This window comes from Moschus berezovskii, chromosome X (assembly GCF_049115385.1).
Source record: "Moschus berezovskii isolate FMDL1 chromosome X, NW_MosBer_1.0, whole genome shotgun sequence".
NCBI lineage: Eukaryota > Metazoa > Chordata > Mammalia > Artiodactyla > Moschidae > Moschus > Moschus berezovskii.
The window spans coordinates 64,424,675-64,437,641 of record NC_142488.1 but is presented as its reverse complement, the minus strand read 5'-3'; the positions used below and the strand labels follow the sequence as shown (position 1 = coordinate 64,437,641).

The 12,967-nt window shown below is 40.0% G+C and overlaps 1 protein-coding gene across 5 annotated transcripts in view; it reads left to right on the top strand.

Annotated features, from left to right (window-relative positions):
- PHKA1 (phosphorylase kinase regulatory subunit alpha 1) overlaps positions 1-12,967 on the top strand; it is a 167,226-nt gene that overhangs the window by 152,904 nt on the left and 1,355 nt on the right. For all 5 annotated transcript variants that reach the window (XM_055393889.1, XM_055393888.2, XM_055393887.2 and 2 more), the window contains 3 exons: positions 8,283-8,453; positions 10,530-10,583; positions 12,217-12,417. In XM_055393889.1, the coding sequence (XP_055249864.1) occupies positions 8,283-8,453; positions 10,530-10,583; positions 12,217-12,417 (426 nt within the window). The remainder of the gene's footprint in view (positions 1-8,282; positions 8,454-10,529; positions 10,584-12,216; positions 12,418-12,967) is intronic.

Below are 12,967 nucleotides of genomic sequence, written 5' to 3'. Positions count from 1 at the left end.
CAACAAAGGTGACTCCTTTGTTGAGCATGCCAGGGGGCACCGTGGGGAGTAAGAGCCTTTCACAGGAAAGGTCCCCCCCTTTTTTTTTTGTCTCTCTGGTGATCCAGTGGTTTGTGTTACTATCTAACATTAGCCCATTCAGATTGTCCTCAGGCATTCAAGCCCAGTCCTTACCCTAAGGACCAATGATGCAGCCCATGCCTACCTACCCAGCCCCCAATTGCTGCTGGCAGACACGAGTGTCTGAGCCACTTCTCTGAAGGTAGTTGCAGTTAGGCACATATTCTGTGTATGAGTGTTTTGTTTTTGTTTTTGGTTATGTTGACCTCTGAGATTCCAAAGGTCCCCACTGTCACAACTGTAAGAGGGTTTCCTATTGTGTGGAAACTTATCCTCCTTCAACATTCCCTCCCCAGGATGGATCTCTGACCCTAAATCCTTCGTCTCTGTTTTTGTCTTTAATATTTTTTCCTACCTCCTTTTGACCATCCCCAAGCAAAAGAAATGCTAAAAGGCAAAATAGTTGTCGGAGGAGGCCTTACAATACCTGAGAAAACCAGAGAAACTAAAGGAAAAGGATAAAAGGAAAGATATACCCATTTGAATGCAGAGTTCCAAAGAATAGCAAGGAGAGATAAGAAAGCCTTCCTCAGTGATCGATGCAAAGAAATAGAGGAAAACAATAGAATGGGAAAGACTAGAGATCTCTTCAAGAAAATTAGAGATACCAAGGGAACATTTCATGCAAAGATGGGCTCGATAAAGGACAGAAATGGTATGGACCTAACAGAAACAGAAGATATTAAGAAGAGGTGGCAATAATACACAGAAGAACTATACAAAAAACAATCTTTATGACTCAGATAACTATAATGCTATAATCACTCACCTAGAGCCAGACATCCTGAAATGCGAAGTCAAGTGGGCCTTAGAACGTATCACTACAAACAAAGCTAGTGGAGGTGATGGAACTCCAGTTGAGCTGTTTCAAACCCTGAAAGATGATGCTGTGAAAGTGCTGCACTCAATATGCCAGCAAATTTGGAAAACTCAGCAGTGGCCACAGGACTGGAAAAGGTCAGTTTTTATTCCAATCCCAAAGAAAGGCAATGCCAAAGAATGTTCAAACTACTGCACAATTACACTCATCTCACATACAAGCAAAGTAATGCTCAAAGTTCTCCAAGCCAGGATTCAACAGTTCATGAACTGTAAACTTCCAGATGTTCAAGCTGGATTTAGAAAAGGCAGAGGAACCAGAGATCAAATTGCCAACATCCTTTGGATCATAGAAAAAACAAGATACTTCCAGAAATACATCCGCTTCTGCTTCATTGACTACACTAAAGCCTTTGACTGTGTGGATCACAACAAACTGTGGAAAATTCTTCAAGAGATGAGAATACTGGACCACCTTACCTGCCTCCTGAGAAATCTGTATGCAGCTCAAGAAGCAACACTTAGAACCAGACATGGAACAACAAACTGGTTCCAAATTGGGAAAGGAGTACATCAAGGCTGTATATTGTCACACTGCTTATTTAACTCATGTGCAGAGTACATCATGAGAAACACTGGGCTGGATGAAGCACAAGCTGAAATCAAGATTGCCGGGAGAAATATCAATAACCTCAGATACGCAGATGACACCACCCTTATGGCAAAAAGTGAAGAAGAACTAAAGAGCCTCTTGATGAAAGTGAAAGTGGAGAGTGAAAAAGTTGGCTTAAAACTAAACATTCAAAACACTAGGATCGTGGTATCTGGTCCCATCACTTCATGACAAATAGATGGGGAAACAGTGGGAACAGAGAGACTTTATTTTGGGGGGGCTCCAAAATCACTGCAGATGGTGACTGCAACCATGAAACTAAAAGACACTTGCTCCCTGAAAGAAAAGGTATGACCAACCTAGACAGCATATTAAAAAGTAGAGACATTACTTTGCCGACAGAGGTCTGTCTAGTCAAAGCTATGGTTTTTCCAGTAGTCATATATGGATGTGAGACTCTTAAGACAGCTGAGTGCCTAGGAACTGATGCTTTTGAACTGGTTTTGGAGAAGACTCTTGAGAGTCCCTTGGATTGCAAGGAGATCAAACCAGTCAATCCTAAAGGAAATCAGTCCTGAATTTTCATTGGAAGGACTGATTCTGAAGCTGAAACTCCAATCCTTTGGCCACCTGGTTTGAAGAACTGACTCATTGGGGAAAAAAATCCTGATGCTGAGAAAGATTGAAGGCAGGAGGAGAAGGGGACGACAGAGGGTGAGACAGTTGGATGGCATCACTGACTCCTTGGACATGAGTTTGAGCAAGCTCCGGGAGTTGGTGATGGACAGGGAAGCCTGGCATGCTGGAGTCAATGGGTTCGCAATGACTGAACGACTGAACTGAACTGAGCCTTCTTTTCAAGAGATTAGGCTGCCTTGGTGGGTTCCTGGTGTACTCCACCAGCATTCAGAAGTTGTTTTGTGGAAGTTGCTCAATGTTCAAATGATCTTTTGATGAAATTTTTTAGGGAAAAGTGGTCTCCCCATCCTATTCCTCTGCTATCTTGGGACCCCTTCTCTCTAATTTTCTTGTAGAGATCTCTAGACTTTTCCATTCTATTGTTTTCCTCTACTTCTTTGCATTGATCACTTAGGAAGGCTTTCTTGTCTCTCCTTGTTCTTCTTTGGAACTGTGCATTCAGATGGGTATATCTTTCCTTTTCTCCTTTCACTTCTCTTGTTTTCTCAGCTATTTGTTAGGCCTCCTCAGACAACCATTTTGCCCTTTTGCATTTCTTCATTTGGGGGAAAGTTTTGATCACCACCTCCTGTACATAGTTCCTCAGGCACTTTGTCTATCACATCTAATCCCTTGAATCTATTTGTCACTTCTACTGTATAATCATAAGGGATTTGATTTAGGTCATATCTGAATGGCCTAGTGGTTTTCCCTACTTTCCTTAAGTCTGAATTTCACAATATGGAGTTCATGATCTGAGTCACAGTCAGCTCCAAGTCTTGTTTTTGCTGACTGTATAGAGTTTCTCCATCTTCGACTGCAAATAATATAATCAATCTGATTTTTGTATTGACCATTTGGTGATGTCCATGTGTAGAGTTGTCTCTTGTGTTGTTGGAAGAGGGTGCTTGATATGAACATGCATTGTCTTAGCAAAACTCTGTTAGCCTTTCTCCTGCTTCATTTTTACCCCAAGGCCAAATTTTCCTGTTACTCCAGGTATCTCTTTACTTCATACTTTTGAACTCCAGTCTCTTATGATGAAAAGGACATCTTTTTTGGTGTTTGCTCTAGAAGGTATTGTAGGTCTTCATAGAACAGTTCCACTTCAGCTTTTTTGGCATTAGTGGATGGGGCATAGACTTGGTTACTGTGGTGTTGAATAGTTTGCCTTGGAAACAGAGATCATTCTGTCATTTTTGAGACTGCACCCAAATACTGTATTTTGGACTCTTTTGTTTACTGTGAGGGCTACTCCATTTCTTCTACGGAATTCTCGCCTACAGTAGTAGATATAATGGTCATCTGAATGAAATTCACCCATTCCCGTCCATTTTAGTTCACTGATTCCTAAAATGTCGATGTTCACTCCTGCCATCCCCTGTTTGTCCACTTCTAATTTACCTTGATTCATGGACCTAACATTCCAGGTTCCTATGCAGTATTGTTCTTTACAGCATCAGACTTTGTTTTCATCACCAGTCACATCCACAACTAGTTGTTGTTTTTGCTTTGGCTCAGCCTCTTCATTCTTTCTGGAGCTATTTCTCCATTCCTCTCCAGTAGCATATTGGGCACCTACTGACCTGGGGAGTTCATCTTTCAGTGTTCTATCTTTCTGCCTTTTCATACTGTTCATGGGGTTCTCAAGGCAAGAATACTGAAGTGGTTTGTCATTCCCTTCTCCATGGGACCATGTTTTGTCAGACCTCTCCACCATGACCCTTCCATCTTGAATGGCCCTACATGGCATGGCTCATAGTTTCACTGAGTTAGACAAGGCTGTGATGCAAGTGATCAGTTTCGTTCAGTTCAGTTCAGTCACTCAGTCGTGTCTGACTCTTTGCGACCCCATGAATCACAGCATGCCAGGCCTCCCTGTCCATCACCAACTCCCAGAGTTCACTCAAACTCAGGTCCATCGAGTCAGTGATGCCATCCAGCCATCTCGTTCTCTGTCGTCCCCGTCTCCTCCTGCCCCCAATCCTTCCCAGCATCAGAGTCTTTTCCAGTAAGTCAACACTTTGCATGAGTTGGCCAAGGTATTGGAGTTTCAGCTTTAGCATCAGTCCTTCCAATGAACACCCAGGACTGATCTCCTTTAGGATGGACTGGTTGTATCTCCTTGCAGTCCAAGGGACTCTCAAGAGTCTTCTCCAGCACCACAGTTCAAAAGCATCAATTCTTCGGCGATCAGCTTTCTTCACAGTCCAACTCTCACATCCATACATGACCACAGGAAAAACCATAACCTTGACTAGACGGACCTTGGTTGGCAAAGTAATGTCTCTGCTTTTTAATGTGCTGTCTAGGTTGGTCAGAACTTTCCTTCCAAGGAGTAAGCGTCTTTTAATTTCATGGCTGCAATCAGCATCTGCAGTGATTTTGGAGCCCAAAAAAATAAAGTCTGACACTGTTTCCACTGTTTGTCCATCTATTTCCCATGAAGTGATGGGACCAGATGCCACGATCTTCGTTTTCTGAATGTTGAGCTTTAATCCAACTTTTTCACTCTCCTCTTTCACTTTCATCAAGAGGCTTTTGAGTTCCTCTTCACTTTCTGCCATAAGGGTGGTGTTATCTGCATATCTGAGGTTATTGATATTTCTCCCGGCAATCTTGATTCCAGCTTGTGCTTCTTCCAGCCCCGCGTTCCTCATGATGTACTCTGCATCGAAGTTAAATAAGCAGGGTGACAATATACAACCTTGACGTACCCCTTTTCCTATTTGGAACCAGTCTGTTGTTCCACGTCCAGTTCTAACTGTTGCTTCCTGACCTGCATACAGGTTTCTCAAGAGGCAGGTCAGGTGGTCTGGTATTCCCATCTCTTTCAGAATTTTCCACAGTTTATTGTGATCCACACAGTCAAAGGCTTTGGCATTGTCAATAAAGCAGAAACAGATGTTTTTCTGGAACTCTCTTGCTTTTTCCATGATCCAGCGGATGTTGGCAATTTGATCTCCGGTTCCTCTGCCTTTTCTAAAACCAGCTTGAACATCTGGGAGTTCACGGTTCATGTATTGCTGAAGCCTGACTTGGAGAATTTTGAGCATGACTTTACTAGCGTGTGAGATGAGTGCATTGTGCGGTAGTTTAAGCATTCTTTGGCGTTGCCTTTCTTCGAGATTGGAATGAAAACTGACCTTTTCCAGTCCTGTGGCCACTGCTGAGTTTTCCAAACTTGTTGGCATATTGAGTGCAGCATTTTCACAGCATCATCTTTCAGGATTTGAACTGGAATTCCATCACCTCCACTAGCTTTGTTTGTCGTGATGCTTTCTAAAGCCCACTTGACTTCACATTCCAAGATGTCTGGCTATAGGTGCGTGATCACACTATCTTGATTATCTTGGTCGTGAAGATCTTTTTTGTACAGTTCTTCTGTGTTTTCTTGCCACCTCTTCTTAATATCTTGTGTTTCTGTTAGGTCCATACCATTTCTCTCCTTTATTGTGCCCAACTTTGCATGAAATGTCCCCTTAGTATCTCTAATTTTCTTGAAGAGATCTCTGCTGCTGCTGCTGCTGCTAAGTCACTTCAGTCGTGTCCAACTCTGTGTGACCCCATAGAAGGCAGCCCACCAGGCTCCCCCGTCCCTGGGATTCTCCAGGCAAGAACACTGGAGTGGGCTGCCATTTCTTTCTCCAATGCATGAAAGTGAAAAGTGAAAGAGAAGTTGCTCAGTCGTGTCCGACCCTTAGCGACCCCACAGACTGCAGCCTACCAGGCTCCTCCATCCATGGGATTTTCTAGGCAAGAGTACTGGAGTGGCTTGCCATTGCCTTCTCCAGAAGAGATCTCTAGTCTTTCCTATTCTTTTGTTTTCCTCTATTTCTTTGCATTGATTGCTTAGGAAGGCTTTCTGATCTCTCCTTGCTATTCTTTGGAACTCTGCATTCAGATGCTTATATCTTTCCTTTTCTCCTTTGCTTTTCGCTTCTCTTCTTTTCACAGCTATTTGTAAGGCCTTGCCAGACAGCCATTTTGCTTTTTTGCATTTCTTTTCCATGGGGATGATCTTGATCCCTCTCTCCTGTACAGTGTTACTAACCTCCGTCCATAGTTCATCAGGCACTCTATTCCTTTAAATCTATTTCCCACTTCCACTGTATAATCATAAGGGATTTGATTTAGGTCATATCTGAATTTGTTTGCTTTCTGTAATTGTGGTTTCCATTCTGTATGCCCTCTGATAGATAAGGATAAGTTCCTGATGGGAATGTGGGTCTTGCTCTGATGGGCAGGGCCATGCTCAGTAAATCTTAATCCAGTTTTCCGTTGATGGGCGGGGCTGTGTTCCCTCCCTGTAGTTTGGCATACCTATGGTAAAGGTAATGGCTATAATGGTGAACTCCTTCAAAGGGGCTTATGCCAAGACTGTTGTATTCAGTGCCCCTGGCCCCATGGCAGCCACTGTCGACCCATGCCTCCTCTGGAGATTCCTGAACACTCACAGCAAGTCTGGCTCGGTTTCTTGTGGGATCACTGCTCCTTTCTCCTGGGTCCTGGTGCACACAAGTTTTTGTGTGTGCCCTCCAAGGGTGTTTTTCCCCAGTCCTGTGGATGTTCTGTAATGAAATACCACTGGCCTTCAAAGTCAAATTCCCTGTGGGTTTTCGGTCCCTGTGCTGTGGGCCCTAGAATTTTGCAGCAGTGCGAGACCTTCTTTAGTATAATTGTTTTCCAGTTTGTGGGTTGCCTGCTTGGTGGCTCTATGTGGGGGTTCACAACCTGCACCTCCCAGGTCTTCTGCAGCCAGAGCCCATGTCCCCACAATAGGCCACTACTGGTCTGTGGCTCTGCAGGAGACACCTAAACACTCAAAGGCAGGTCTGGCTCAGTCTCTGTGGGGTACATGGGTCCTGGTGCGCACAAGGTTTGGTTTGAGCCCTCCGAGCATCTCTGATCAGTATGAGGTTTGAGTCTAAATGCAGTTTCACTCCTCCTACTGTCTTGTTGGGGTTTCTCCTTTGCCCTTGAACATGGGGCATCTTTTTTTTGGTGGGATCCAACATTCTCCTGTTGATAGTTGTTCAGTGGTTAGTTGCCAGTTTGGAGTTGTCACAGGAGAAGATGAGCGCACATCCTTCTACACTGCCATCTTGGCACCATGGCTACCAATGGTATGTCCTTATAATCCTTTTTATTTCTTTAAGGCTGGAAGTGAGTCCTCTCTTTCTATCCTGATTTTAATACATTTCCCTTTTTTGGTATGTCTAGATAAATGTTTCAATTTTGTTGATGTTGATTTTCAAAGAAACAAACTTTGATTTTATTGGTTTTTCCTCAGTTATTTTTGTTTTCTATTTTATTTTTCTTTGTGTTATAATCTTAACTTTTTCTTCTCCTTGCTTTCATTTTAGTTTGCTCTTCATTTCTTCTTTTTTTCATTGTCTTAAGGTAGAAGGTTTAGTTATTAATTTGAGATATTTCTTCTTTTTTAGTACAAACATTTATAAAATAAAGTTCTCTTTAGCTGCATCCCATAAGTTTTGATATGTTGTTTTCAATTTCATTCATTTTACAGTGTTTTCTAATTTTCTTTGTGATTTCTTTCTTACCCCACTGGTTATTTTGGGATGTGTTGTCTAATTTCCACATATTTGTAAATTTTCCAAATTTCCTTTTGCTACTGATTTCTAATTTAATTTCATTACAGTAAGATACCATACTTTGTGTCTTATTTCAATTCTTTTAAATTGAAGCTTGTGTTATAGCCTATGAGAACAACAAACTAAGCCATAGACCAGTTAAAAAGTTAACAGAAATAACCTTGGAAAGAGACAGTGAATAACCTCCCATGTCATCAGTATTTTTATGGCTCTTCTTTTGTATCACTAGATGGTTTCTAAAAGGATTGTATCTGTTTACATTGCTGTTAGCTACTCATAAGTCTGCTAGCTTCACTATAACTTCTGTGTCTTGGCTGTTACACTTAAATCTGTGGTTTATAATTCTACTGAGTGTGTTTATTATTCACTGTGCTATAATATTTTAGTCATAAAAACAGAGGTGACTTTTATGTTTTTTTCTCTGCTTTTCTCCCAAGCCACCTGGAACCTCTTTGAGTCCAAGTAGTGGGTCCTTCCCTAGTGCATTTGGTCAACAGACATCTAAAGATAGTCGTCAAGGTCAATGGCAACGCCGAAGAAGGCTGGATGGCGCATTGAACAGAGTCCCAGTTGGATTTTATCAAAAAGTATGGAAAGTTTTGCAGAAGGTAAGCATAATACGCCATAGGTGTCTCTTTATTTTACCCCCCTCATGAAATTATCAGTCTTCTTGTCTGAGATATGACATGATTGTGATATCATTGCAATTATATAAAAGGCATATGCTCTTATGGATAAAACCTAGAAGAAAATATTAAAATGAAATAGTTGATTTGTTATTTTAATATTGTTGATAATTTAGTCTCTGTCCATTACTGTTGCCATTGTGGTGTTTATAAAGACATTTCAGAAACATCACTGCTCATCTTTTTGGCCATAGTTGGACATTGTGAAACATTGTGATACACTTACTGCCAATTGAATGAATGCAGTGATAAAGACACTTTCTTTGTAGCTGTTGCAGAGTAGAAATGTTATTGTAACAATGTGCTGTTAATAACCAAATGTTACCGTAGTAAAACAATTGTTGCATATGGGAAGTTTTATGAGAAACTCTTACCTATATTCTTTCTTGGATGAAAACTACTAAATAAATGCAGTCATAGTGATGCCAATAGTCCAGAGACTCTACTGGTGTGAACAATTTTTGTTTTTCTGTCAAAGGCCTAGTTTGCCAAAGACATTCCAGGAGACATCACACCATTATGATTGTGACAGATTTGTAAGACTAAGAAGACTGTAGTTCTCATTCATGGGTCTCATTCATAGTCTCATAGGTGCTATTTTTTGCTTCATTGCCCTTGATAATGACCAGAAGAACACTTCAACCAGGACTTCAAAATCTTTAGATATGTTTCTTCCTTTTGCACACTGATGTTCTTCCAGGGACAGAATCAGATGATCCTTTGGAAAAGTGAAAATGGATCCCTTAAGCTATCAGCTCTGGCAATCTTCCTTTCAAAAAGTACCTATCAACTGTTTTCCTTCCATACAACAACTACAGCACAGTGTTAACAGATATGTGCTTTATCTTTCCATTTATACTTGGCTTGTGGCAATTCAGTTTCACAGACTACAGGTACTAGGTGCTCTTCTACCCAGATACCATCTTTTTGCATAGCAGCTATAATGAAAGTCCAAAAGTGTTATGATAGAAGTACAACCCAGAAGGCTGTGAGAATACAAGGGAAGGAACATTCAAATCTAACTGGGAAAACTGGGTATTTTGTGGCAGAATAAAAACACAAACTTAAACTCCTAATATAAAGAGGAAAAACAAATGCCCTCTGTATTTTTCATCCCATTCCTTTCAGAGTATGAATGTAACATAATCACTCTGTACATATGTTTCAAGGCTGGTAATTCTCTGTATAAGGATTGTTATTTGGCATATGAAACATGGGATGGGAGTGTCTGGTAGAGTTGATAAACCTGTTGGATTGGAATATTTATCTGTGGTTTAAAATATGTTTCGGATTTCTTTAAAATCTAAAATGGCAAGTCATTAATTCCCATTGCTTTTTAATAACTGAATTGATGGTGAGAGGGATATAGACCATCATTCATTCATATAGTATTTCTTGAGCATCTACTGTGCACTAAGCAATGTCCTAGATGCTCACAGATATACAACAGAAAACAAAACAGACAACAACTTCCGTCCTGTGTAGAACTTATATTCTACTAGGGAGAGACAAACAATAAATAAAACACAAATTATACAGAATGTTGAATGATGACAGGTACTGTAGAGAAAGTATAGCAGGATGAGGGGATCAGGAGTGCTGATGGGGGATGCTTAACTAGAAAATGTAGTAATTATGCATATCCAGTACATGCATATATTTAGTTTTTCTCTTTAGCCTAAAAAATCTTTCTGAAGTCTAGTTGTGATGGCTCTGGAACCTACCATGGTATCCTCCTAGATAGTCTCTGAATCTTTAGGACTAGGCTATCCAATAGGTAGATCCTTCTGAGCCTTTTACTCCCCTAAGTAGAGGATGGACCTTGAGTACCCTTAAGTCCAACCCTGCTTCTTGCCACACATTAATTGCAACCCCTTAGCAAAGACAGGTGGGCTGCAGGGCCTTTCACTGGCCTGTGATTACTCAGCATCTAAGTGTCTCCTTACAATCTTCCAGTTGTCAGTATATCCTTGGTGACAGGTTTTTGCTGTTTTGCAGTGTCACGGACTTTCTGTGGAAGGTTTTGTTCTTCCTTCTTCAACCACTAGAGAGGTAAGATTCTGTCTTCCACATTTATGTGATTGATAGCTTGTCTGGCTAAAGTATTTCAGTGATCACTTTTCAAAATAACAAATCTGTGCTTTCATAAATCAACTGAACATGAAATGCATTGGAAAAAAGGAGAGAATGTGTTTAAAAAAATAGAATGGGAATATTAGATAATAATTATGTATTACATTAATTATATAAAGACAGCTTCTTTTAATGGTTGATTAAGCTAGACTGATTTATGTGAATATTGCCGGAGTTGGAAATGGCAGATGAGAATGAATCTAAGAATGAATGAATGACTTCTCATGCCCCCATCCTGCTCATCCCTACCTTTCTCTAATAGGATGCTTGTAGACTATAAACCAGTGATCATAAACCAGTGGTCCTTAGCTCTAACTATATATCACAGTAACCCAAACTCCTATCTCCAGCTCTCCAGGGATGGAACATGAGCACCTGTACTTTAAAAAATCCTTAGAATAATGCTGATGTATAATCCTGGTTGGAAAACATTGCCATAAACCACAGACATAGATTAGAAGGTGCTTTCATATTTTGCTTTTTTCCCAATCAGACTAAAATTATGAAGAAATAGCTTTTAAATAAAATCATCAAAGGAGCTCAAATTAGTATGACCAGATAGCAGAAAATCTGGGGATCCCCACTCTGGAATTGTTGCAGATCATGACTGTAGGGCTAGTTACAGAAAGCTAATGCTGTGCTTCAAGGCTCCACTCCTGCCTAGAGGCTTTTTCTCTAGTAAAGAACACTGTATCCTTTCTTGATCTTCTCTCTGCCTTTAAGCAAGATTAAAATGTTAACAAATTAATAATACATACCTGAATGTACCTTTTATGAGTCTTCAAAACACCTTTATACAGTCTTTAATTTGATCTTCAGCACAACTATGTGAGATAGCTAAGAAAGGGATTGCAGTTCCTAGTTCACAGACAAGCATATAAATTTAGAAAAGTAAATTCTCCAAGGTCATAGAATTAGTAACTGGCAAAGGCAGAGCTTGAGTCCTTTAGACTCCAAATCTACATTGCCATCCTAAAGTGTATGCTTAATACAGTTTTACCAAAAATTATTTGTTAATCCATTTCACCCTAAAATAACTTTATATTTCTTCATGCCTTTTTAAATCTAATAGTATAGAAATATTTTACCAATTCTCAAACTGTCCTGAATATACAGTTTTAGATTCTACTTAGATTTTTCCTTTATCCACAGTCATCTTATTTATTCTTTTAATCTCATAATGGCATACCATGATATGCCATTATTTATACAACCATTCCCATGTTTAGATTACTTCTAGTTTTATACTTGTGACCAAGGATGCTGTAAAACACTCTTGCATATAGGGCTTTTATCCTCTCTTGAATTATTTCCTTAGGATAAACTTCCAGAAGAATTATAAGTTAGAAGCCATTGACACTTTTGTGATGTTTGTTATACTTGCCAGATTGCCTTCCAGAAAGATTGAACCTATTTACTCACTCAATTACTTTAAAGGAGTCTGAAACAGTGCTCTTGGCTACAGTATTTCTTCTGCATTTCAGAATAGGTAATTGATGCCTCCCAGCACAATGGGCTCTTAAGAACTGATTTTTTTTCCCTTCTATCACAGATGACTCCAGGCGAGATTAAATTCTCTGTTCATGTGGAGTCTGTCCTGAATCGTGTACCTCAGCCAGAGTACCGTCAGCTTCTGGTTGAAGCCATCCTTGTCCTTACCATGATGGCAGACATTGAAATTCATAGTATTGGAAGCATCATTGCTGTGGAGAAAATAGTGCATATTGCCAATGACTTGTTTCTTCAAGAACAGGTAGGCAAACCTGTTGCTTTCTCAAAGGGAAATGTCTGATATTAACTCTTCAAGAAGCCAAGGTCACTTTCTTGTGCCATCTTCCTCATACCTCTTTTCTAGGCCTCCTTTGTCGTGGCTCTGACCTCTATCTGTTCAAGAACTAGGCTGTGGGATGACCTCTGTCTTTTACCATGTTTTGTGGTTGTGTTAGATGGTAAAGTTGCCTGGAACTCAGGAGGCTTTTATGCTTTTTGTCATATTTCATACTACTTTTATCACACTACTTTTTGTAGTGATAAGGACTTAATAAGAAACTATTGGGTAGTGTATCCTTTCTGGATTATTAAGGAAAAGAGATTTGATTTAGGTTTCTTTTTGCTTTTCTTTCTTACCTATAAGAAAATATTAAAGTAAAATGTTTAATTCTACATTTTCTTATTTTTCTTATTAAATCTTACTTCAGAAAATTAACCACATTTTAAAAATGCAAACTACTAAAAGCTTTCCAGATGTTTTCTAGATTAAAAGTAGGAACACATAAAGTGAAGGGCATGTGCTCTTGTCAATA